Here is a 27,671-nt window from a genome sequence, read left to right on the forward strand (position 1 = left end):
CTGCTCAGACTGATGCAAACCAACCTCGATCGCACAGCAACAAGCCCGGACCCCAAATCTCACTTCTTTCTTTCTTTCTGTGTCACAGAACAGACTTGGTCGCTCGTGTCTTTTTCTGCTCTGAAAATGCAGCTTCTTCGTCTTCGGGGCTCCACAAAAAAAACAGCGCATCTTCTTCACAGAGATTTGCAATTTTGCATGACTTTATCTACGGAACACTAACTACATCAAAACTTGCCGAGCCGACCCGCGCGCGCCTCTGACGCAACTTCCTGTTTCCGGCAAAGGGGGGGGGGAGAGAGGTTGTGTCGTGTCACGTGTGTAGTCGAGGAGGGAGGGAGAGTTAACAAAGCTTCTTCCTTGTGTGTTATTTCAGGGGACGGTCACGGGACACTGGAGAAGGGAAGCTGTGGTGGGATTGTTAATGGGCCACCTCAGGTATGAGCTTGATCGGGGGTGTTTGAGAGAGAGGAGGGGAGGCTGATCCCCAAATGAGGGGGAGGGGGAGAGGGGGAGGGGTGCTCAGCCGACTGCGTGGTATCTTCGCAGTTTTGTTTTCTGGATTTCCACAGTGTAGGTGCAAGAGATCTGTTTGTAGGCACTGCCTCCCTTGTATACGGATAGATCTCTCTTGCATATTCAGAATTGCAGATCTGTTTACCTGTCTTATCTGGATTGTAAGCTCTTTGAGCAGGGACTGTCTTTTTGTGTATGGTGTACAGCGCTGCATATTTTATTTGTTTTTGTTACATTTGTACCCCGCGCTTTCCCACTCATGGCAGGCTTAATGCGGCTTACATGGGGCAATGGAGGGTTAAGTGACTTGCCCAGAGTCACAAGGAGCTGCCTGTGCTTAAAGTGGGAATCGAACTCAGTTCCTCAGTTCTCCAAGACCAAAGTCCACCACCCTAACCACTAGGCCACTCCTCCACTGTTGCTACTATTTGAGATTCTACTTGGAATGTTGCTATTCCATTAGCAACATTCCATGTAGATGTCGGCCCTTGCAGATCAGCAATGTGGCCGCGCAGGCTTCTGCTTCTGTGAGTCTGACGTCCTGCACATACGTGCAGGACGTCAGACTCACAGAAACAGAAGCCTGCGCAGCCTTCTACATGGAATGTTGCTAGTGGAATAGCAACATTCCATGTAGAATCTCCAATAGTAGCAACATTCCATGTAGAATCTCCAATAGTATCTATTTTATTTTTGTTACATTTGTACCCTGCGCTTTCCCACTCATGGCAGGCTCAATGTGGCTTACATGGGGCAATGGAGGGTTAAGTGACTTGCCCAGAGTCACAAGGAGCTGCCTGTGCCTAAAGTGGGAATTGAACTCAGTTCCCCAGGACCAACGTCCACCACCCTAACCACTAGGCCACTCCTCCACTGTTGCTACTCTTTGAGATTCTACATGGAATGTTGCTATTCCACTAGCAACATTCCATGTAGAAGTCGGCCCTTGCAGATCACCAATGTGGCCGCGCAGGCTTTTGCTTCTGTAAGTCTGACGTCCTGCACGTACGTGCAGGACGTCAGACTCACAGAAACAGAAGCCTGCACAGCCTTCTACATGGAATGTTGCTAGTGGAATAGCAACATTCCATGTAGAATCTCCAATAGTAGCAACATTCCATGTAGAATCTCCAATAGTATCTATTTGTTACATTTGTACCCTGCACTTTCCCACTCGTGGCAGGCTCAATGCAGCTTACACGGGGTAATGGAGGGTTAAGTGACTTGCCCAGAGTCACAAGGAGCTGCCTGTGCCTGAGGTGGGAATCGAACTCAGTTCCTCAGTTCCCCAGGACCAAAGTCCACCACCCTAACCAGTAGACCACTCCTCTACTCCTTGTATGCCTTGTATTGCTATAGAAATGATAATTACTAGTAGTAGTAGTAGATCTCAATGACCGACGTTGGGAGGTTTAATTGACAGGAGCCGGTGGGAGCCTGCTTGGCTCATTTATTTATTTACTGGTACTTATACCCCACATTTTCCAAAGAAACTTCAGTTCGGTGTGGCTTATGTATAATTTCTGAAAATAGATTGCAGTGTTTCAAGTAATAAAGATTAAGAGCTCAGGAACTGATAGGCTTAATAGGAATTCCGGTGATAATGGAGTAAAGAGTTGAGAGAATGTTAAGCGTTCTGAGGAAGGAATTTTTTGAAAAGAGACGCTTTTAATGATTTGTAGAAGGATACATAATTGCTTGTTTATTATATTTATTACTTATAATTATCTGGCCTGAAGCCAGTAGGCAGAGTTTTACCACCATACAAATAATGTATTTTGAGTGTACCAAGATGGCAGCTGTGTGGTAGGGAAGCAAAGGCTTCAGCCTTGTCATGTGATGCTGTCTCCTGTCAATCAAACCTCCCTGGCATACATAGTAACATAGTAGATGACGGCAGATAAAGACCTGAATGGTCCATCCAGTCTGCTCAATATTTACACTCATTATCAATTCATGGTTAAACCAACAGTGAAAAGTTTGTGCAAAAAACATTGACTTATTGCCATATCCACCAAAGAGTAGATGCTTTTTGCACAAACTTTTAAGTTTTACATATTGCTTTGAACTATCAATACCCTTGCCTTAGGTGACTTTTCAGCTTTCCACCCTCCCGTTAACCTTGAGGTCCCTAGTTTGCAGCCAAATCCCTCTCCCCACCCAAGATTTTGATAATTAAACTCCTATTTTAAAAGGAACCCTTGCCCTAGGTAAACTCTTCAGCTTTACATCCCCAATTAACCTTAAGGTCCCTAGTTTGCAGAATGGAGACCAATATATAAGATGGAAAACTGCAAAATTTCAAACTTGTTTTTGTTGTTACATTTGTACCCCGTGCTTTCCCACTCATGGCAGGCTCAATGCGGCTTACATGGGGCAATGGAGGGTTAAGTGACTTGCCCAGAGTCACAAGGAGCTGCCTGTGCCGGGAATCGAACTCAGTTCCCCAGGACCAAGGTCCACCACCCTAACCACTAGGCCACTCTGGGAGGCCAGTGAGGGGTAGGTTGCAGTAGTCAAGGCTATGTTCCTTTAGTGGGAGCCAGTGTAATTTTTCCTGCAAGGGTTTCGCGCTTTCATATTTTGGTGTGCCAAATATTAATCTGGCTGCTGTATTCTGAGCTGTCTGGAGTTTAAGTATTTGTTCTTTACAGCCAGCGTAAAGTGAGTTGCAGTAATCCAGATGACTAAGTACCAATGATTGTACCAGATTGCGAAAGACAGTTCTTGGAAAAAATGGTCTGACTCTTTTTAGTTTCCACATTGCATGAAACATCTTTTTAGTAGTGTTATTTGCGTGGTTCTCAAGTGTTAGGTGTCGATCAATTGTGACACCAAGGATTTTTAGGGAATCCGAGACTGGTAAATTTAGTTTAGGTGTGTTGATGGTGGTAAATTTATTCTTGTTGTATTGCGAGGTTAGTACCAAACATTGGGTTTTCTCTGCATTAAGTTTCAACTGGAAAGCATCTGCCCAGAAATTCATAGTATGTAGGCTTTGTTTGATTTCATTGGAGATTTCCCTTAGATCTTGCTTGAATGGGATGAAGATCGTTACATCATCAGCTTATATGTGTGGGTTTAGGTTCTGATTCGATAGTAGTTTGGCCAAGGGTGTCATCATTAGGTTGAATATGGTCGGTGAGAGGGGGGATCCCTGTGGAACTCCACATTCAGGTATCCATGTGGCTGATGTAGTCGACTTTGATGTCACTTGGTATGAGCGTGTAGTGAGGAACTACAATGCAAAGTGATGCACTTAGGGAGTAGAAATCCAAGGGAGACGTATGTGTTAGGCGGGGAGAGTCTGATAGGTACGGACGGGGAGAGGGACCTTGGGGTGATAGTATCTGAGGATCTGAAGGCGACGAAACAGTGCGACAAGGCGGTGGCCGTAGCTAGAAGATTGCTAGGCTGTATAGAGAGAGGTGTGACCAGCAGAAGAAAAGAGGTTTTAATACCCCTGTATAAGACGTTGGTGAGGCCCCACCTAGAGTATTGTGTTCAGTTTTGGAGGCCGTACCTTACGAAGGATGTTAAAAAAAATGGAAGTGGTGCAAAGAAAAGCTACAAGAATGGTATGGGATTTGCATTCCAAGACGTATGAAGAGAGACTTGCCGACCTGAACATGTATACCCTGGAGGAAAGGAGGAACAGGGGTAATATGATACAGACGTTCAAATATTTGAAAGGTATTAATCCGCAAACGAATCTTTTCCGGAGATGGGAAGGTGGTAGAACGAGAGGACATGAAATGAGATTGAAGGGGGGCAGACTCAGGAAAGATGTCAGGAAGTATTTTTTCACAGAGAGGGTGGTGGATGCTTGGAATGCCCTCCCGCGGGAGGTGGTGGAGATGAAAACGGTAACGGAATTCAAACATGCATGGGATATACATAAAGGAATCCTGTGCAGAAGAAATAGATCCTCAGAAGCTTAGCCAAAATTGGATTGAGGAGCAGGTGGGGGGAAGAGGGGTTGGTGGTTGGGAGGCCAGGATAGTAGATGGTAGACTTATACGGTCTGTACCAGAGCCAATGATGGGAGGCGGGTCTGGTGGTTGGGAGGCAGGGAATACTGCTGGGCAGATTATACGGTCTGAGATGGAGATGGGAGGCGGGGAATACCGCTGGGCAGACTTATACGGTCTGTGCCCTGAAATAAATAAAACAGGTACAAATCAAGGTAAGGTACAAATCAAGGGCAGACTTATACGGTCTATGCCCTGAAAAAGACAGGTACAAATCAAGGGCAGACTTATACGGTCTGTGATGGAGAAGGGAGGTGGGACTGGTGGTTGGGAGGCGGGGAATACTGCTGGGCAGATTTATACGGTCTGTGCCCTGAAAAAGACAGGTACAAATCAAGGTAAGGTATACACATATGAGTTTATCTTGTTGGGCAGACTGGATGGACCATGTAGGTCTTTTTCTGCCGTCATTTACTATGTTACTATGTTACTTTAAACCAGTTAAGAACATTGCCTCCAATTCTGAAGTATTCGAGGATATGTAATAGAATTCCATGGTCGACCATATCAAATGCACTTGACATGTCAAATTGTAACAATAGAATGTTGTTGCCGTTTGCTATTAGTTGTTTGAGTTTGGTCATAAGCGTGACTAATATGGTTTCAGTGCTGTGATTAAAGCGAAATCCTGACTGAGACTCGTGTAATATTGAGAACTTGTTTAGATAGTCTGTTAGTTGTTTGGTCACTATACCTTCTGTTATTTTGGTAATTAGTGGGATGGATGCTACTGGTCTATAGTTCGTTAGATCATTAGCATTTTTCTTTGCCTCCTTAGGTATAGGGGTGAGTAAGATGTTACCTTTTTCCCTTGGGAAGAGTCCATTTTGTAGCATAAAGTTCACGTAGTTTGTTAGGTCCGTTATAAATTGTTGAGGGGCCGATTTCATGAGGTTGTTTGGGCAAATATCTAGTTTGCAGTAGGATTTGGTGTATCTTTTGAGCGTTTGTGAGATAAGATCTTCCGGTAGTGTTGTGAATTCAGTCCAGATCCTGTCTGCTGGGTATATTCCAGGGTCTGGGTCCAGGCAGTCTAGGAGTGTGGTGTATTCGATGTGGCTAGCGGGTATTTTCAGTCGCAGTTGAATAATTTTCTCCTTGGAAGTATTTTGCCAAGACGTCAGCTCCTGGTGTGTCTTTGCAGTTGTTGGTGACTGGAGTGGTGTCTAGTAATTTATTCACAAGTTGGAAGAGTTTGTATGTGTCTTTGTAATTTGGTCCAATTTCAGTTTTGTAGTATTGTCTTTTGGTTTGTCTTATGGTGTATTTATATTTCCTTCGAAGTTGTTTCCAATCGTTAAGTATGGGATCATCTTTCTTTTTGTTCCACGCACGTTCTAGTTTCCTATCTTGTGTTTTAAGTTTTTTCAGTTCTTCGTTGAACCACGGTGTTGATTTCTTTCTGTGCAAAGTTATGGTTTGGATCGGGGCGATGTTGTCCAGTGTTAGTTTACATCTATCATCCCAGTTTGAGAGGAATTGAGTTGTGTCTGTCTTTATTGTCCATCCGTCGTTGTAGATCTGTTGCCAAAATTTAACTGGATCAATTTTTCCTCTTGTGGTGTAGGTTTTTTGTATTTGTTTGTTAGGTAGGTCTTTTGTTCTCCATTGCAGGGTAATATGTGCTTTGTAGTGGTCGGACCATAGTATGGGTGACCATTCAGTGTATGTTAATGTAACGTTTGCGTCATGGTTAAATTTGTGTGTTATGATGTCTAATGTGTGTCCTTTTTCTTGTGTTGGTTGCATATTTGATCCTTGTAGATCCAATAATTGTAAGAATTCTCTGCAATCCTGGGTGCTTGTTGTAGTGAGGTTTTCCAGGTGTAGATTAATATCTCCTATTATGATGAGGTTAGAGGAAGAAACACAGGTGTTCGAGATGAAGTCCATGAACTGCGTTTGGCAGTTACGCCAGTTGCCTGGTGGTCTGTAGAATATAACTGCGTTGAGGTGTTCCCGCAGTTTTGGGTGACTGATTCTTATGGAAACGATTTCAAGTTGTGGCAATATTCGGCTGTATTTGTGATGTTGAACTCATGTTTGTATATTATGGCTATTCCACCTCCTCTTTTTCCATTTCTAGTCCAGTGTGTGATTTTGTATCCCAGTGGGCATAGTTCTAAAATTATAGGATCTTGAAGGTTGTGGATCCAGGTTTCAGTGATGAAGAGGAAGTCCAGGTTATCTGCGGTGATCCAGTCTGTTATATTCTCCGTTTTGCTCACTGCTGATCTGGCGTTTACGTAGCCGATCTGGATTGAGTGGTAAGGTTCGGTTAGGGGCGTTGAAGTCTTAATTTTTATTAGTTGTCTGTTTTCCTGATGTTTAGTTTTGTTGTGCCCTTTCTTCCCTTTATGTTGGTGGTTTCCATATGTATTTGTTTTCCCTTTTAATTGATTGTTGTTCATTTGTTCTGGTGGGTTATAAATGAATTGTCTGTAGGGTATGTGTGTTGTGGGTAGATTGGTGTTTGTGTTAGGGATAGACCATGCGTAGTATGTTAGGGAGAGGAAGTAGATTATCATAATCAGTTCGTTGGTGTTCATGTTGGCTATTGTTATGGGATTAGTAATACGTGTTTAGAGTATATGGCAGGTCGCAAATCGTGTCTCCTTATGGTATTGTTGGAAGTATAATAAGTTGTTTGTAGGACAATTGTGGATGGGCATTTAAGGACTTTTAGGAGCAAAGCAATTTAAGGCTTTTAACATGTGGCATGCGTTGAAGTAACAGGGCAATTAAAACATATCAGTGAACATTTAAACATTTAAGTATAGCTAATCATTGTAATGCAGGCAATTTAGAAGCATTTAGAAGCAAGCTGCTAAAGCAAAGTATTTAAAGATCTTACGATGCATTTAAGAGTAAGAGTGCAATTGAAGTAGCTGAGCTGGCCATATTCTTAAGAGTTTCTTACTACAATATTTCAGCAAACAGAGTAGCAATTCAATTAAAGCGTCTATACTTGCAGTTTATCACAGGAGTTCTTTCCTACAATGTTACAGCAAACAAAGAGTTAACCTGTACATGCAAAAGGTCTGGAAATCCGTTCCGCTGTCTGTTCTCTATGCTAGGTCCGTGTTTGTTCATTTTCTTATTCCATCGATAGTGGGTGAGATCGGGCACTTTTGGCAGGTTCTTTCCTGTCCTCGGGCAAAAGTCCTCTAGGAATTTGGGCCCCTGCTCCCGTGAGGCAGGTGGTCCGCGACAGTATTAAGGTGGCTGAGGGTGGGTGGCTCGCCGGCAACACTGGAGGCGATTCAACGGCCCCACCGGTGGCACTGGAGGCGAGTTGGGTCAGGCCTGTTTCCACGTGGTCTCTGGCGATCTCGTCCGGGGCTCCCGTCTCCTCCGATCGATCGGCCACAAGCGTCTCTCCACTCCTCCTGGCGCCCCAGGCCTCGAGTGGACCAAGCGGCCTCAGCGACGAACTGGGCTCGGGCCGAAGGAGCGCCAATTGCCTCGGCGGCTTCCCGTGAGCGCCGTCACCTGGTGAGGCTGTGCGGTCTCGGCGCAGCTCGGTCGGTCCGGTCTGGGACGTGGCAGGCAGGCCGCTCCGGCACTCAAGCTCTGGTCGGCTTCGGGAGCCCTCATTCACGCTCTCGTTCACGCGCTCTACAATGCTGCAGGTTCGGAATCCTCAAATCGAACCCGCTCTGGGCTTAGCTCTGCCCGGCTGGCTCAGGCTGACCTGGGCAGTTCAGCCAATCCCATGCGGTCCTGTCTGGACACTGGTCAGGGATGCGGCCTGGCCCCGTGGTGCAGCAGGCAGATCACTTCTGCTGGAATCGGGCTCAGCAACGCCGCTCCACAGCTTCCGCCGTTCTCCTGTCGGCCTCTGGCCAGTTCCGGTCCACTTTGGGCCGGCCTTGGGCGGCGTTGAATGGTCCAGGTAGGCTGACTAAAAGAAGTTTTGAGTTTTTAGGCTTGGGATGGCATTAAGAACTGAAATAGCCCGCAATGAGGTGCTGGCGGGGCAATAAAGAGACCTTTAGTCTCATGAGGCTCATCTCCAAGGGACTTGGGGTCTCTGCAGGTGAAACAATAAACTAGCATTACATGATCTAGAAATCAGAAAGATGAGTGAGGTAATTAAATTTGCAGATGACACAAAACTATTCAGGGTTGTTAAAACACATATGCAAACTGTGAAAAAATTGCAGGAAGACGGGACATCCAAATGGCAGATGAAATTTAATGTGGACAAATGCAAAGTGATGCACATTGGGGAGAATATTCCGAATCATAGTTACCTGATGCTAGGGTCCACCTTGGGGGTCAGCACCTAAGAAAAAGATCTAGGTGTTGCTTTTCATCAGTTTGTGAAATGAGTGGAACTTTACTGACAGTTCACCCTTTTGTTTTAAAGGTTTAATCATGCTATTCACATTTAAGAGAGACAATGTTTACTGCTGTTGAAAATGAAATGTAACTTCAAGTCAGAGCTTAGATTAGCAGCAGGTAACATGTAAATGATAGAAGCCAAAGCAGAATGGAGTAGAGGAGTAGCCCATTGGTTATAGCTGGAGGATGAGAACTGGGAACTTCAGGGCTCAAATCCCGCTTTTCCCACTGATGCTGCTTGTGATTATAGGGCTGGCTTTATTTACCATGTGTTAATGTAATTCAGAAAATGAGACCCTTACATCTTAAGCTTTCTGGAGCAGTAAATACTACTACTACTACTACTATTTAACATTTCTAGAGCGCTACAAAGTGTACGCAGCGCTGTACAAACACAGAAGAAAGACAGAAGAAATACTTTCTGTACCTAAATCTTAAGCCTTCCGGAGCACGTGAGCTAAATCCAGATAAACAGATAAAGAGTGTCATATGCTTTGGGGACCCGCCAAAGCAGACTTGCATCTCTCCAGAGGATTCTGACTCTAATTCTCTTAGTATACGAAGCAATAGTTTCTGGAAAATGACATTTTCAGTGTTTACAAAATATCACTCTTCTTTCTATTGGTCTGATTAAAAAAAACTATATGCAAATGAGCCAGGTACACAGCATATAAATAGCCTTCTATACTTGGTTATATTTTCACAGCAATTAGAATATTTGCTTTATTTTTTGTTAAAGAAGGTACTTCATTTTCTGGCGTCATTGATTTTTTTTTTTTTTAACTCCGATATTTGTCTTTTCTCCTGCAGGATACTGGGATATTTCCTCGGTGATGAATGCCATTGTTGCTCTCTGTCACTTCTGTGAGCTCCATGGACCTCGCACTCTCTTTTGCACGGAGGCTTTGCACGCTCCCTTGCCTCAAGGAACTGGGAGCGGCGACAGCCCTGGACAAAATGAGCAGGTGGAGGAGGAAGAAGGCGGCATTCAGATGAGCAGCAGGATCCGCTCTCATAGCCCGGCTGAGGGTGCCAGTGCTGACTCCAGTAGCCCAGGACCTAAGAAATCTGACATGTGCGAGGCAAGTTGGGAGATTTACACGCTGAGTTCATTTATTTATTTATTTATGTGTTTGTTTATTTAGTAGGATTTAAAAAAGGTTTGGACAAATTTCTGGAGGAAAGGTCCATAGTCTGCTATTGAGACAGACATGGGAAGCAACTGCTTGCCCCGGGATTTGTAGTATGGAATGTCGCTGCTCTTTGAGATTCTGCATGGAATCTTGTCACTCTTTAGGATTCCACGATTTGGGTTTCTGCCAGGTACTTGTGAACTGGCTTGGCCACGGTTTTTGGAAAACAGGATACTGGGCTAGACGGACCATTGGTTTGACCCAGTATGGATACCTTTCTTATGATTTATTTACCACCCTTTTGAAGGAATTCACTCAAGGCGGTGTACAGCAAGAACAAATCAAACATAAGCTATAGACCATCAGAGCAGTAAGAATATTGAAACAACAATACAAACTGTGGCATAGTATGCTACATTACAATGCCAACACAATACACAATAAAACATTTTAATAGACAGCATAGGGTGTAAGCAAAGATGGAACATATAGCTAGATAAGGTAGAGTAACAGTAAGAAAATAAGGGGCCCTTTTACTAAGGCACACCAAAAAATGGCCTGCGTGTATTGAATGCGTGCAGGTCCATTTTTAAGCGTGCCTTCAAAAAAGACCGTTTTTTTTTTTTTTTTGCCAAAATAGTCGTGCGTCAAAATTAAAATCAGCACGTGTCCATTTTAGGCCTGACACCTTGCCACCACCCATTGACTTTGCGATAAGGTCTCACGCACTAACCAGGCGGTAATCGTCAGCACACGTACATTGCCAATTACCACCCAGTGAGTGCCACACGGTAGAAAATAGAAATTATTTTCTGCCGCGCGTTTTGGATGCGCGTCAAAATTAGAATTACAGCCTGGGGCACGTGGTAGCCGGACAGTAGTTTTAATTTGACGCGTGTTGTATGTGTGTAGGCGCCTACGTATCTTAGTAAAAGGGCTCCCAAGGAACTAATTTAAAGAAAGTTGCATATGAGGTCGGAGAGATGGTTAAATATTATCTCAGCAAGGGTAGGAGTGGATAAACATGTCCCGCTGCAGTTTAAACATCCCGAGTCAATCCTTGTGTGTGTGAGTGAGACTAACAAGTTAGTTACTTCTTCCGTTAAAGGCTTGGTTGAAGAGCCAAGCTTTCACCTGCTTCCTGAAGTAGAAACAGTCTTGTGTTAAGCGGAGCCTTTCAGGCAGTTCATTCTAGAGTGTGAGGGCTATTCCGGACAAGTCTCGCTTGTGGGTATCACATCGTATGATGCCCTTTGGAGAGGGTATGGTTAGGGATACTGCTTGGGGAGGACCTTAGTGACCTTGGAAGTGTGTAGAGGGAGATTCTGTAGTCCATTGGTAGTTTGGGCTTAAATCAAGCTCCAGTATATGTAGATACATATATCTTGGTGATATTCTGAGAAGTGTTGTGCATGGTAAAAAGTATATATGAAGGCACTTCCCGATCTTATTATGTTGAGGCCACTGTGGGGTCCTTTAGTAAAAGGACAGTAGGGCTACTGCATGGCAAAACAGCACTGCAGCCAGGCAAGCCCTGTGGCAGTTTCACTCTTGCCGCGTGCTGTTTCCCATGCTATTTCTAGTGCAGGGGGCGGGGAGTAGGCGTGACTGGCAGTAATCGGGCAGTGCATGGCCATGGCCGCATGCTGCCCGATCACCGTGTGAGCTCTTACCGCCAAGTAAGTAGGTGGCAATAATGGCCTCAGGCTAATTGTGAAATTAGCGCACAGTCATTAAGGAGGCCAATGGGGAAAAAAAAAGGCTTTTTACGGCCACAATAAAAAATGGTATCGGCTCATGGCAATTCCACGCGTCAGCTCTACCATAGGCTACTTTTTACTGCAGGTCTGTAAAAGGACCCCTGTGTTTTTCTAAAAATACCGTTGAATATCATATCCTAATAGGCAGCTGTATCACTATGTAATGTACTGTTTAGGCTGTAGTCTGTGTCGTCTGTCTTCCTTCCGAGGTTGTATATAACAGTCGCATACAGTACAGTATAAATAGGTGGCTTACGGCACAGATGGGCTGCCTCTCTGCTTATTAACAGGAGGCCTGTGTTCCTTCCCGCACCCAGGGTTGCCGGTCTCTTGCTGCAGGACACCCCGGCTACATCAGTCACGACAAAGAGACATCGATCAAGTATGTCAGTCACCAGCACCCAAACCATCCGCAGTTGTTCAGCATTGTGCGTCAGGCCTGTGTACGCAGCCTGAGTTGTGAGGTAATGTGTGCAAATCATGCAGATTTAAGAAGGGATCCTGCAGAGTGTAGAATGTGAGGACTCACGTAGCACCTCAGTGAGGGAAATTCTAGAAATGGTTAATTGCCCCCCTGAGTTGAGAGTAAGTTGTGGGAGCCTTGTTTGTCTGGAAAAGAGGGCACATTTCAGGTAGATAAAAGGAATGGGGGGGCTGTTCGGTGAGGCCATTAAATTGTTTTTGTTCCATTCCCAAGGAGTAATAGACTTGCATTGCAGCAGGGAAGGTTTTGTTTTTGTTTTTTTAAAAAGCATTTTCCTTAAGGAGTCCTTTTACTAAAAATGGAGTAGCCCACAGTACTTCCTGTGTAACGAACGGTAAGCCCTCATTGGGCTTAACTTCCACTTAGTAAAAGGAGCCCAAAGCCAGGCGGCAGTTCTGTTAATTGGCGCAAACCCTCACCAGTTCTATAACTGCATCAGAGTACCCTGAGCACAAACCCACATCGGTGTGCCAAAAAAGAAGGCACACCTACTTACGCCAAGTCGATGGCAAGTGTATGAGAACGCCTGTTTACGATGCGCACGGTGATGGGTGACACCCCCACATCCAGTTCATGTTCCTTCCACATGTACATACCCCCCCCCCTTTCCAATTGCATGCTATGCTACTTACGCACAAGCTTGCAGAATGGCACTTTGGGCAAGCATGTGCGTAAGTGGTGCACATTAAGCATTGACGCTCGTCAGACACTCCTAAATGCAGGTGCGCCTTATACAGAATGTTTCTGGTTGAACAAATCTTGTAATGGGGAAGATGAACACCTTTTGCATTTCCCCAGGAACCCTGGTTTAATCACTGGGGTACAGCCGAGGCCCTTTACCTCTTAATAAAAAATCTGCATGCAAAGTACCGTATTTTTTGGACTTTAAAACGCACCTAGGTTTTAGAGAAGGAAAATAGGAAAAAAAATTTTGAAGCAAAAAGTGTGGCGGAGATCTGCTGGAGGACCACAGGTTGTGCAACACTCTTGTATGGGGACAGCATTTTTGCACAACCTGTGTGGCTCTGCAGTGGAATTTGTCCTCCCCTGCCATCCATGTCCAATGATTCTCCTCTCCCCTCCCCTCCATGTCCAACGATTCTCCTCTCTCCCCTGCCCTCCCCTCCATGTCCAGCAATTCTCCTCCCCTCCCCATGTCTTGCGATTCGTTCAAACACCTGCCCGCCTTCAGCTCCCCAACTTTCCGTTTGTGCAACCGTGCTCCCTGCCTTGAAATCTTTAATTTACATACCCAAAGTCGCGGCGAACCAGCAGTAAGTAAAAGCATCAGGCAGGCAGGCTCGCCTCCTCATCGCTTCCCTTCCCTCTCAGTGTGTGTCCCGCCCTCGCGGAAAGGAAGTTACATCAGAGGAAGGCGGGACGCGCTGAGAGGGAAGGGAAGCGACGAGAAGGTGATCCTGCCTGATGCTTTTACTGCTGGTTCGCCGCAACTTCGGGTAAATGAAAGATTTCAAAACAGGGAGCACGGGTGCACGAACGGGAGCGGGCAGGTGAGCCGGACCTCCCAAAAAAAAAGCACTGGACGGAGTTGAGGCACGCTGCGTGGGGCCCCTTTGAGCGCAAGGCCCTATGCGGTTGCAACGCTCACCTCGGCCTAATACCGGCCATGGCCGCCGCCCCCCCCCCCCCCCACAACAGCGAGCAGGTACGCTACATTCGGACTATAAGATGCACCCACATTTTCCTCCCAAATTTGGGGGGGAAAAAGTGTGTCTTATAGTCTGAAAAATACGGTAAGTATTCCTCAGTACTTGAAGGAACTGCTAAATTTTTACTGTAGTTTCTATATTTATAGGCAGGAACATGATTGTGATGCTTCCTCTCCCCCCTCCCCCTTTTCACCTGGCACAATGAGAAGAGCTTCTTGAAGACAGAATAGCAGCACGATTCCAGTCATATGTTTGATGAAAAATTGAAGGGCTGGGATGTTCAGCTGTGTGAGGTTTTGTCGTGTTTGGCTTGTCCTTTCCAGGTGTGCCCTGGGCGTGAAGGCCCTATCTTTTTTGGCGATGAACAGCATGGCTTTGTCTTTAGCCACACTTTCTTCATCAAGGACAGCCTGGCCCGTGGCTTCCAGCGCTGGTACAGCATTATTGTCATTATGATGGACCGTATTTATCTAATTAACTCCTGGCCCTTTCTCCTGGGTAAGATCCGGGGCATCTTGGACGAACTGCAAGGGAAGGCTCTGAAGGTAAGGGAGTGACATGCTTACCCGTCTTTCCTGCAGCTGATGCTGGGGGGTCTTATGCTCAGAGGAGAACAGAGTGAAGTGTAAAATGTTCAGATATGAATACCTTTTCAGTTCTTCATCACTGAGTAATAAATGTGAAATGGAATTGAAAGTTACATGTTGTTCAAACTGAAAACCAAGCTGGAGAGAGGGATGTGCAGAGAACTATCTTAACACTTTTCCAAAAGCCCTTGAAAGCAGCTCCTAATTGCCAGTAAGCATAGTACATAAGAGTATAGGACATAACCAATTCAACACAAACCAAAACCAAGGGCCGATGCACAGCGGCACCCGGTAAATGCAGTGCTACTGGAAAAACAATAGCGACCAATGCACAATGGGGATCACACGCCAAAAATATGCATAGATCCCCTTTTGTTAATTGATTGCTGTTTTCATTTGACAGTTTCCCTAAATCCCTGGTGGTCCAGTGGACCGCCTTCCGACCCAACCCCCTGTGCCTCCCGACAATTTACCTAATTTATCGTACATATGCTCATATTTGATCATTTTACTATTGTTATGCTGTTAACAAAATCCCAATAGATAAATAAATACACGTGAAGTTTGCTGTAGGCCACAGTTAGACTACTGTTTGGTCTAGGCTTTTTTTTTTCTCCTCCCTGTGGTTTGTTTTTATTTTTTGATTCGGAGTGTTGAAAATTGCAATAAAAATGAAAAACAACAACAAAAAAGCCTCATAATTGTCACAAAAAATACGTAACAACTTTCCGAGCGGTCACAGATTTAAACTTTTACCTTTAAGATGGAGCAACCAGAACTGCACACACCACCCAAGGTGAAGCTGCACTTAGTCACTATGGACCTATAATGAGCCATAATGATAGTCTGTTTTGTTCTCTGTTCCTTTACAAATCTCCGTTCTGTGTGTTAGCAGCTGTGGCACACTGGTCTGAAAATTTCAGCATATGGTTCAGTGACTTCGAGATCTTTTTCTTGGGTGGTGACTCCTCACTCAGAATCCACTATTTTGTACCTATCCATGGGATTATGTTTATCGCTTTTCATATGCCCCTCCTTAATTGTCACCTGCCATTTAGATACCCTAAATGATATCCTAATTTTTCTGCAATTACTCATAATCCTTTACTGTTTTAACAACTTTAAAGTTTGTGTCATGTACAGGTTTGTCCACCTCACTCATTGCTTTTTTTTCCAAATCATTAATGAATATGTTAAACAGCAAGAGGTCCCAGTACAGACCCTTGGGGCATAATAACACAAGAGTAGCCATACTGGGTCAGACTAATGTTCCATCTAGCCCAGTATCCTATTTCTAACAGTGGCCAATCCATCTTACAAGTACTTGGCAGAAACCTAAATCGCAGCAGCATTCCATGCTACCAATCCCAGGGCAGGCAGCAGCTTCCCCATGTCTGTCTCAATAACAGAGTATGGACTTTTCCTCCAAGAACGTCTCCCAATCTTTTTTTAAACCCAGATACGCTAACCGCTGTTACCACATCCTCTGGCAATAAGTTCCAGCGCTTAACTATTCGTTGAGTGAAAAAATATTTTCTCCTATTTTGTTTTGAAAGTATTTCGATGGTCTTTGTACTTTTGAAAGAGCAAAAAATCGATTAACTTCTACTCATTCTACACCACTCAGGATTTTATACACCTGAATCATATCTCCCCTCAGCCGTCTCTTTTTCCAAGCTGAAGGTCCCTTAACTCTTTAGTCTTTCCTGATTATGAGAGGAGTTCCATCCCCTTTATCCTTTTTGTCGCTCTTCTTTGAACTTTTTCTAATTCTGCTATATCGTTTTTTGAGAGATGGCAACCAGAATTGAATGCAAAGGTGAGGCTGCACTCCATTATTGACTTTTTTTTTCTATGTGGAAAACTGATGTGTGGTTTTACTCCCTGTTTCTTGTCTCTTAGCCAGTTTTCAACCCAGATTAAGGCATTGCCCTACTAACCCATTATTGTATTTTCTGAGGAGCCTCTCATCAGGGAAGTTGTCAAACAGTTTTTGAAAATCCAAATACATTATCCAATAGCTCACCTATTTACATTTTCAAAAAAATGTGATAGATTGGTAAGTAGGGCAAGACTTGCCTTTGCTGACTCATTCCCGTTAAACCGTGTCTGCCTATATGGTCACTCATTTTGTTCATATGAGATTGTAAATTGTCTGCAGGCTCTTGGAGGGTGGGGAAGCCTGAATGCATGTGCAGACTGTAACAGTTCTTTTTGTTTCTGCCAGGTTTTTGAAGCTGAGCAGTTTGTTTGCCCCCAACGTGCCCAGCGGATGAATACAGCTTTCACACCGTTCCTGCACCAGCGGAATGGAAATGCAGCCCGGTCCCTCACGTCGTTGACAAGAGATGAGAATCTCTGGGCATGTCTTCATACCACCTTTGCATGGTACCTTTGGGAAAACTGCCCTCTCTATAGCACCTTTCCTTTGTGTAATTTTGAAGAGGGCGATTGTAGTGGGGTATTATGCAGCCCAAATTCAGGGTCTGCCCTTCTTAATCTGTAAACATTTTGAAGCCAGAATAATTGAAAAGAGCCTTATCTACTAAGGCCCCCCCCCCCCCATTCTTAGTCTATTGGAAAATAACTCAAGTCCTAGGAAACACATAAACCTTTAGTGCTATTTTTTTTTTCGTTTGCTTGGTTTTTTTTGGGTGGGGGGTCAGAATAATTTTAAACTGATGGTCTAGTTAAGTAGTAGTTCTGAAAAGTGAGGGGGAGGTTTTTTTTTTTTTTAATATTTGGTTCTAGCCATTTTCCGTTCCTTTTTTATATTTCCAATTTGTTAGGACCGAGACAGAAGTCCCTCATTTCCAGATACCCAGGCATTTCCCCCCTTATTATATATATGCCCCCAGCACATCTAATGTAGCCATTGCAGCAAAGGTCCTTGGCCAGAGGTCGTGAACCACTGCTCCTCCATTCAATAATGGGCTCCTAAATCTGGTCACTATGAGTCATGTGTCACCCTTAAACAACAACCACAACTCTGTTCCTTCCGGGGGGTGGGGGGAGACTGCTACCTCTACAGCATCCCCAGCCAACCCAGGAAGCAGAGGAGCAATTTTGAGGATCAAACTAGGGGACCATCTGGACCTAACAGTGAAGATTTTATTACGGAAAGAATACATTCTCCGCCTTCTATAAAATTTAAGCCTTTCAATACTGGTTGAGATCTTGGCAGCACCCCTTCATCAGGAAGCAGCACTGCTGTGACTCTGTCACTGTGACCCTGGATGACCTTTCTTTTAACTCTTCTATTTAAGCACTGGCTTCTTTTGCCATTTCTTTCCAGGCTCCTGAAAGCATGTGGCAGCCGATTGACTGAGAAACTGTTGGAGGGGGCACCCACCGAAGACACTTTGGTTCAGATGGAAAAACTTGCTGGTATGTGTTTAGGTCCCTGGAGAAGTAGGCATACTCATGAAAAATGTTCTTGTCAAGCATCAGTAAAACATTTATTTATTTATTATTTGGATTTATTTACCGCCTTTTTGAAGGATTTCACTCAAGACGGTGTACAATAAGAATAAATCAAATATGAGCAATAGGCAATTAGAGCAGAAAAATATTCAAATAACAATACAAAGTATGGCATAGTATACTACTTACAATGCCAACACAATACGTTATAGAACATTGTAATTGACAGTGTAGGGTATAAGCATAGATGGAACATATAGATAGGTAAGAGAGTAAGAAGAGTTAGAAAATAAGGTGACTAATTTAAAGAAAGTTGCATGTGAGGTCAGTATGTGCAACCTGAGTCACTCCTTGTGTGTGTGAGACTAACAAGTTAGTTACTTCTTCCGTTAAAGGCTTGGTTGAAGAGCTAGGCTTTCACCTGCTTCCTGAAGTACAGATAGTCTTGTGTTAAGTGGGGCCTTTCAGGGAGTGCATTCCAGAGTGTGGGGGCTACACTGGAGAAGGCTCGCTTGCGGGTATCACACCGTGTAATGTCTTTTGGAGAGGGTGTGGTTAGTGATAGTCCTTGGAAGGACATGAGCACTTACAGGACGGGAGTCAGTGAGGTTGTGATGTACGGACTAGCACCAGTCTCAGTCACTGCGTTATTACTGTTTTGCTTGATTTTTTTTTTTTGTTGTCAGAGTTGGAGGAGGAGTCGGAGAGCTCTGAGGGAGAGGAGGGGAAACCTTGTCCCCAAGCAAGAGCAGAGGAAGGGCGAGAGCTGAGTAAGTGCCCAACGAATGCCTCCCTGCTGTCGGAGGGCAGCTGGAATGTGCCTCCCCACAGGCTGCCAGTCTTCAGGTCACTGAGGCATATGAGACAGGTGAGAGGAAAGCACTTACCTTGATGTTTAAGATCTGTACCCACTGCTGTGCAGTCAGGTTACACAAGTCTCTTCCTGGACCAGAAGTCTCTATGGTAGCCTTTCCTTTTCATTGCCAGGTGCTGGGACCTTCAGCCTTCCGCATGCTAGCATGGCATGTGCTTATAGGGAACCAAGTGATCTGGAGAGGGCATGACCAAGAGCTCATTCAGTCAGCCTTGGATGTCCTACAGGTGAGCTGCAGTTCTTTTTCTCATTTCTGCCAACCACTCAGGGTCCCAGTGTGCCTTACAAGGTAATAACTTGGGAATTATGCATAAAGCCACCTCTGGGCAGGGCGGATTAGGTGCACATCTGTGATTTTATAAATCTTCAGATTCATTCCACAGTGTAACCAGTCTGGTGCCTTTGTAACTGTTTGCACCTTATCGAATCAAGCTGGCAGGTGTGGCCAAGCTCGGACACCCATTCACGTCCATCTCCTCTGCACTCACTGTGTGACTTTGTAGGTTGTAGCCTCTTCTGGACCAGGATCTTGCAATTTGTGTATTCTAAGTGACAATTACTGTTGGACCCAGCTGTGACCTTATCACCGGAGCTAATATCGGACAGGTCGTGACTTGTGGGTCTCCCGTGTTAAGGGACTATGATCTTTTTCTCTCAGTCATGAATCATCAGCAGGGCTGCTTTGCATCCATCACATTTGTTCTTTCTTTAGCATATACCTATGAGGTGTATTTCTATTTCCTGAAATTAGGACAGTAATCCTTCACAAAAGAAATATATGAATATAATATGCTGCTGCTTGTAAAAAGATTTAAGGCTAGTGTATACTCAGATTCTCCTAATCACACTACATCTCCTTGTTTTGTGTGCACGTCAGACTATGCTACCTGTGGGCTGTGTTCGGACTATCCCCTACAGCGACCAGTATGAAGAGACGTATCGCTGTAATTTTCTGGGGCTCAGTCCCCAAGTCCAAATCCCCCTGCATGTCCAATCATCTGGTAAGAGCCTGTGACACTGTTGATGTTCTTTTTCCCCCACTAGTGCTTTCAGAATAGGCCGCAGTGGCAGTGTTTCATTGTGTTCCTGTGTGGCAGAGGCAGCAGGGGGTTTCCATACGCTCTGCCTGCTGTTTGCCATGAATGGACTGGGCAGGTTATGTGTGGAAGCAGCTTTAGGCTGTTCACGCTTTCCAAAAATACTAGGACTAGGGGGCATGCAATGAAACTACAGTGTAGTAAATTTAAAACAAATCGGAGAAAATGTTTCTTCACCCAACGTGTAATTAAACTCTGGAATTCGTTGCCGGAGAAAGTGGTGAAGGCGGTTAGCTTAGCAGAGTTTAAAAAGGGGTTGGACGGTTTCCTAAAGGACAAGTCCATAAACCGCTACTAAACGGACTTGGAAAACTCCAAAATTCCAGGAATAACATGTATAGAATGTTTGTACGTTTGGGAAGCTTGCCAGGTGCCCTTGGCCTGGATTGGCCGCTGTCGTGGACAGGATGCTGGGCTCGATGGACCCTTGGTCTTTTCCCAGTATGGCATTACTTATGTACTTATGTACTAGGCTCTCACTGACATGCAGTGGATGAAAGGTGGAGACAAAGAAAAGGTACATTTTGAGGGAATTTTCAAAGTATCTACAGGTAAAAAAATATTTTACATGTGCAAATTATCTGGCTGAAAATTGTGCAGCATGTATTTCACCCACATTTTGTGGAGGCATGTCCAGGAGTGGACATTGCAAAAATGCACATCTATATTTTCAAAAGAATGTTTGGTTTGTTAGGTGAAAAAGAGATCAACCTGAAAAAGAGATGCAAGAGTGTACTGGGTTACTTTATTCTTAGGTAATTTTTCAACATAAAAGCAACCACAAACTTTCACTTTGAAAATTAGCACAAAGTCCTTTGCAGCTATGTGGATAGTTTGAAAATTGCACTCATGTGCCAGTAAGAACACATCCCTTTTAAAAAGGAAGAGTTGTAAGTAAGAGGCCTCTATGCCAATGTATGTGAGGTGGCTGCTATAGTGTGGCATAACCAGGTGGCATTTCTGAATTCTGATCCTAATTGGCTAGGACTGAAGTGTGAGGGAGCACTTCTTCTTTCATGGCCCCAAGACTCTGACCCTTTCCTGTAGAGGGCAGTATTGCATGAGATACAGCGATACATTTAAGATCCTGTGCTAAACATTCTGAGCATGAATCTATTCCCATTGAGCATGAATCTATTCCCATTGAGCACTCGAACTTCTAACCAGCCAATTTTTTTTTACTTAGAATTTGCTGTCATTGTGGATGTCCGCACTGCCACCCGATCCAACCTTTACCCAGTCTTGTTCATGGATGATGAGCCCCTTAGCAAATATGAGTTTGTTGTTGCAAGTGGAAGCCCAGTGGTAACTGACCGAGGTAGGTCTTACGAAAAAGAGTAGCCTCAGAAGCAAAAGCCTTTCCAGTGGGGTCAAGGATTATCAGCCTCCCTGGGGAGGGAATAAGAATAGCTCTACTGCGTTGTAGAAGTTCCAATTGTGTTTCACTGCCTTTGGGAGCTAGCATGAGGTGGGGGCAGAAGTTGATGGCAACAGTTTATAAGATTGAAATTGGGGTATCAGGTGAAGGGGTTGTGAGGCACCTAAGTGTAAAAGGGATGAGGTTTGTGAAGTGCCCTCGGCTTGCATTCTGATCCATTGCGGTGTTTCTCATTATTCTCCTCTTCTGTTTTTTTTTTCCCCTCTGCTGTCAGTGGGTCCCACCATCCTGAATAAGATTGAAGCAGCTCTGGCCAATGAGAACCTGTCGGTGAATGTTGTGGATCAGTGCCTGGTCTGCTTGAAGGAGGAGTGGATGAAGTAAGATCCTCACTCCTAGTCAGGAGGGTGCGGCCGCACAGAGCACTAGGGAGGCAGGGGCTCCAAAATTGTGTCCTATCCATTGCCTTTCCTTGCTTGGCTGCAACATAGTGGGTGGGATAAGAGCTCTAGGGGGCGTGGCGCAATGGAGCATATCTCCGGCTTGGAACAGTCCTGCTTTTGGTCCATGTTCTATGGTAAATGTGGTACTGTAGGCTCTAGGCCAGGCTTCATAAGATCTTTTATTAGAAAGTTATTTATAACAAGTCCACTCGTACTCGGAAATAGAAGAATTCCTAGTCTGCTTGAGATCTGTGCAAATAAGCTAATACCATACTTGGGGGGAATTCATCAAAGGGCTAAAAGATTGTCTTTTAGCGACCTTGTTTCCCTGCAGGATTCGTCAACCTGCAGGATCCCAGACAAGAGAATAACACTGTTTGCGAGCTACATCAAAGACAGCATCAGGCTGCCATCTCAAAAGGTAGTTCTTGCCCCCTCCCTCCAGGGCTACCATGGTGGTATTGGTCTGGAGGGCATCTTCAGGCACGAACAATGCCCAGTCCTGCAGTGGCTTCCAAATGACACACCTTACTCCTTTGAAGCCAGTGCAGGACTGAGTAGGAGCAACTGGACATTGCTTCTACCTGAAGACACCACCCCCCCCCCCCCCCAGACCACCATCGATATCAAGATAGCCCTTTGGAGGTTGAAGACTACATGGGGAATAGGGGATATTCCCTGATCTGTCAGCCTGGGAGCATCAGGCCACGACTTAGCAGTGCTCCCTGAGGTAAAATAAACTGAGCAAAAAGATGGGATTATTTTACCATGATTTTTGGGCCCTATCATGTGGTGTATCACCACGTGTCATATTAAGGTATTTGCATAGTAAGGAGATGCAGAATATGTATTTGCATATTTTACATCTCATTACTCCTAACCTGCGGCAACTTAAATATTGCGCAGTATTTTTGGTCAAGCAGTGGTGTTTGGGCCTTAATACAACTTAAAGCTCTAACGCTGCTTGACCAAAAATACCGTGGCGATATTTAAGTCATCGCAGGTTAAGTTGTATTAAGGCCCAAATATTGCAACTTTAGGCACTAACGCTGCTTGATGAATTCCCCCACCCCCTCAACCCCACCCTTAGTTTACCTAATCTTGAAATTTTAATTTGTTCCTTTTATTTTTAAATGTAGTAAGGTGAAGGTTCTCTTCAAGTTTACGAAGGTGGACAGTCGTCCAAAAGAGGACACACAGAAACTGCTCAGCATCCTGGCAGCTGCAGAGGATGATAACATCAAACTGCTGAAATTCTGGATGACAGGTCTGAGCAAGACCTACAAGTCACACCTCATGTCTACTGTACGCAGCCCCACCTCTTCTGAATCCAGGAACTAGCCAGGGCAGCTGGGATGCACCTGCATTCCCTGTGGTTGCCTATGGATTGACTTGTCACAATAGTGTTTCTGAAGAATTGCAGAGCTGCAGGGTAATTACAGGAAAGACTGTGCGACCCTAGTTCATCAGACTAGGAATAAACTGAAGCTAAGTGTCTTTATAAACAGTAAGGACAATTAAGTGAAAACCATACCAGTATGAAAGTGCATCGAATCCTGGAGTCTTTCAGGTACTTGCCTTATGTACCATGTCTCGGTTGCTGTGGTTGAACTGAGTACACATATGTTTCAGCCAGCAAAATGCATTACCGGGGATCTTTGCTTATGAAGGAATAAACTCCCCTGTTTTTTTTTTAAATTATTATTATTTTTGCTGGATATTTTTGTTTTGGTGATTAATATGACAACAGATTTCTGAGATGTTCAACAGTTTTTTAATTCAGATAGTTGCAGCTTAGTCTGTAATGTTACAAGTTATATTCCCTGAAACCTGCACTAGCTGCTACAAAACACCTCTGTCTAGATTAATGAGAACAGAATGGGTGGAAGGGCACCCAGTCCCAATGGGTCAAGCTAATAGCACAATGAGAGAAAAGTGGGAGGATGACCAATGATTCCAAAGGCAGAGAAGATGTATAATAATAAAGATATTTATTAAGTTATAAAGGCTCGACACAATGTTGTGTTTCGGCCGTTAGGCCTGCATCAGGAGTCTTGTTATCAAATACCTTGGGAGCTATTGATGAAGACAATCCTCAAGCTAATAGCAAACATTCATTAATAGCCACCAGCATCCATGTGTGCATGAAGTTGTCTCCTGGGATGGGCCCTATCATATAGAGAGTGCATCACTGTCAGCTGTTACAGCAAAAGTGAAACAGAATTGGAAATGCAGACTGTATTTTTGATGAAGTAAATAAGGTCTGGCAATATGACAGTCTTTGGTTTTACTGTTATCAACTACTTGTCTAACCGCAGAGTACAAAACACAGATTGGGCTGTTTTATTTTCCTGTAATAATGGGGGGGGGGGGGGGTCTAAATTAAAAACAAGATTTTAACATATAGCCTAAACAAATGAGCTGGAATTAAATCCGCCAGTCACAGGCATCTTGTTATGACTGCTGGGGGGGGGGGGGGGCAATTTTAAACTGTGTTAAATCCTACTGCTCTGTTATAAATAAATTATACTCTATGCTAGTCTTTGCTTCATGACAGCAGAAAATAACGGCATTGCTCTTGTGGTCTGCAATGCAAAGGATCTGTCCCAGCCACCAGCCATAGAGTGTGACTTGTGGAAAGATCTCTCTCCTCTAGGGCAATTTTTGTCATTTTCCTCCTATGTGCTCCATGCTTTTGCTAAGATGAGTATACAAGATCTCTCTTCCCATTCCTAATAACGGCTTGTAACTAGATAGCTAGCTACCACTCTGTGCCTGGCTGTTGTCCAGACATCCAGTCTCTAAGGTGTCCTGTATAACCTGTGCTATTGAACTAAGAAATATGAACATCTAGGACTTCCAACTTTCAGCCTGCCAGCGAAACCCAGCTGCTCATTAAATGTTATCAGATGCACTAATTTATTGTCTAGTAATTTACTAAACAAAAGGAGATGGCCACAATGGTATATCCAGTCTTCCCAAGAAACAGTTTGTCCACTGTGGATAGATGAACATAACGGCTTCTCATATGGAAGGTAGAGAGGGTATTATGTTTCAAGTGTCCACTGCTTCTTTCCGGAAATTGCCTTGTCAGCCTAGCCATGTACTTTCTCTTCTGAAATTCTATTTTTATCTTGGGACATTTATTTATTTAGAAAAGCAGAGATGTAAATAAAGAATTATTAATTTATCCATTATTATTGTCTTTTAGCATTTTAACAAAAGGAGTTTGGAGCTACAGAGTGGATTACTGCAAAAAAAAAAAAAAAAAAAAAAACTGCCTTGCATCATGTATTTCTTAGGGTGTAATAATCGGTGCCTTCTGTAATTATCCCTAATTCACTGAATATATTGTTATATGATTTGCTTTAAACAGTTTTTGTTGAATAAAGAGCTTTCTATGTACAAAACAAGTCTCTTCATGTTTCAACAAGGTTAACCCTTCCCAAAGTCCCCTTCCTCTTCCCTTACTCAATAACACGTAATGTCAATGTTGTGAAAATGAAAAACAGCATGGCAGCACACAGAACCAAAATATTTTTGTTGGAAAATATCATTAATACATGGACAGATAGTTAATGAGATTACAAATGGCATCAGCCACAGAACTGCCAAAAAGAAAGGAAGAACAAGGCTGGGTTCTGGATGGCAATGTGGCGGTGTGTCCTCTGACTATGCAACCACTTCCGCTGACTGCAACTCTGATTACAGACAGAGCTAACAGAATCAGTAATAAAGGTGCTGGATTCATGATTTACTCAGCTTTCTGAGAAACTATCTAGTATAACTGTGCTTACCTCTGAGCTCACTCGACGGATAGGCGAACTGGAGGCACAGGTAGCAGAAGTGGAAGACGTTCAACACCCACGCTTCAGACCTTGCCTGACTGGAACGCCTCATCCAGGCTCAACTGGAGGAGGTAGAGTTGGAGAATCGCTCCAAAATGGAGAATGTCACATTTGTGGGTCTGTCGGAATCTATACCTGACCAGCACCTGCTGCAGAAGCTGGAAACTTGGTTGCAGGCAAAATTTCCGAGAAGCTGGCCTAGGCCTGACTATCCATCTGGACAGAGCACCCAGATTGGGACAGCCACGCCAGTGAGACCTGCGCCCTCGTTGTGATCGCAAATTTCCATTATTATTTGCAGAGTTTATATAAAAACAATCAAAATAATTTAAAGTTTGATGGGGAGTGTGTGAGGTTATTTCAGGATTACTCAGTGGCTCTCACACTAAACTGCAGGGCCTTTACCACAATCTGTACTCAGCTGGTAGAGAAGCGGTGCTGTTTTGTGCTGCAATATCCGGCTACCCTGAAAATTCATCATGAGGGTCAGTCAAAAATTACACTACGCTACGCTACGCTGGACGTTGCAATGGATTAGAAAATTGTGCAGAGCCCATGTGAGTTTGGCAGCAAGACATCTACTATAGCAACTGGCTGGGAGTTTCAGTGAAGAGCAAGGCCAGCATCATAAGCTGGTAGCATGAGACTTGTGGCTGTGGAAATAATTGCTCTTAGTGAGCCCAACTAAAGCACAACTATTCACTGGTTTAGAGATGGAGACTTGCACGCATTAACTGTGTCTCTGCTCAACACCCAGGTTTCTTGGGTGACCGTATAGAATGCAGCATGGAATTGGGGGGGGAGGGGGATAGGAAAGCAGGGATTGTAACAAGTGTGATGTTTCCATCCTTTCTCGCACCAAATTTAAGTTTATGGACTGGGATCTTGATAACTCACAGGATTGGGGTGAACTCAGTGGTTTCATTATAGTACCGGGGGAGTTGGCTCAGGGGTAAGGCTGGGCATACTGGAGCCTATTATGTGGATGGGTTTACTCTTTTTTGCACCTGCTGTCCCAACTCGCGACACATGGACCGTAGGGGGAATTACTTCTCTGATTCAGCACTTCAAGATCTTACAGAAACTTAAAAGGCATAGAATAAGATGTGGCATGCCTGCAGGAGACCAGACTAACTGATGAGAAACACCAGAAGTTAAAGCAGAAATGGGTAGGAGCGGTATTTGATGCTTCTTCTGGAGAGAGGAAGGGAGGGGTGGCAGCGGCGGCAATACCACTACATCAAAGCCTTAATTACAAAGCGCAGTTGTTGTTTAAAGATGAAAAGGGGAAGTTCTTGCTTCTAAAATTATGGATATATGGAAAATGGCACCATTTGTTAGTGTTGTATGCCCCTACTCTTTGACTTGAAGTTCTACCCTATGTTTCTATGTAAGCTGCATCCTTTGTCGACAAAATCTGTTGGTAGTGGGAAACGTCAATCTTGTAATGGATGAGACTCTGGACTGCTCATGGGTAACTGGGAAACTGCAAGGGAGGAGTCCTGGAGACAAGAGTCTTGCAACAATTTACTTTGAATTTAAAACCTAGTAGATGCCTGGAAACTCCTCCACCCTGAAGAAAAAGACTACACTCATAATTTCTCGAGCACATGGAACCCAAGCAAGGCTAGACTATATATTTAAACAGTATGTCAGCTGCAGTGATAGGCCCTAGTGGAGTTTCTGACAACCAGGTTGAGAGGGTTGATCTTGTCCCCCCCTCCCATTTGTCTTTTAGCTTGCTGAGGCATTGGTATTTCCTAGTATACTTATCGAGGAATCAAGAATTTCATAAGTTCTTGAAGGATAAATGGGAATTCTTCATCTTAACAAATGAGCAGCATAGCGATCACCCTGAGTTATTCTGGGAGACTGCCAAAGCTGTCATGAGGGGAGAAATCATAGCCTACACTAGTATACGGAAAGCCAGGTTTGAGGCCAGTATCATCCATCTACAGAGGCAACTGTTACTCCTTTAAAAAGTTTATATGCGAGCACCATACTATAATTTGAGCCTGAATAGTGTCTGCTATAATGTAGCGGAATGAAGGAATTACAAAGTGAAATTGTTGAGAGGACA

General features: G+C 44.2%; 1 protein-coding gene across 1 annotated transcript; it reads left to right on the top strand.

The window, feature by feature from the left end:
* The first annotated feature begins 329 nt into the window (after nucleotides 1-329).
* On the top strand, nucleotides 330-25,132 carry FLCN (folliculin). Its single transcript, XM_030212981.1, has 12 exons — nucleotides 330-438; nucleotides 9,705-9,976; nucleotides 12,105-12,251; nucleotides 14,265-14,486; nucleotides 16,756-16,916; nucleotides 17,824-17,915; nucleotides 18,638-18,819; nucleotides 18,939-19,052; nucleotides 19,703-19,826; nucleotides 21,109-21,240; nucleotides 21,575-21,680; nucleotides 22,883-25,132. The coding sequence occupies exons 2-12, from the start codon at nucleotides 9,728-9,730 to the stop codon at nucleotides 23,082-23,084; spliced, it is 1,731 nt and encodes a 576-aa protein (XP_030068841.1). The 5' UTR covers nucleotides 330-438; nucleotides 9,705-9,727; the 3' UTR covers nucleotides 23,085-25,132.
* The last annotated feature ends 2,539 nt before the right edge of the window (nucleotides 25,133-27,671 follow it).

Source organism: Microcaecilia unicolor, chromosome 8, assembly GCF_901765095.1.
Source record: "Microcaecilia unicolor chromosome 8, aMicUni1.1, whole genome shotgun sequence".
NCBI classification, from domain to species: domain Eukaryota; kingdom Metazoa; phylum Chordata; class Amphibia; order Gymnophiona; family Siphonopidae; genus Microcaecilia; species Microcaecilia unicolor.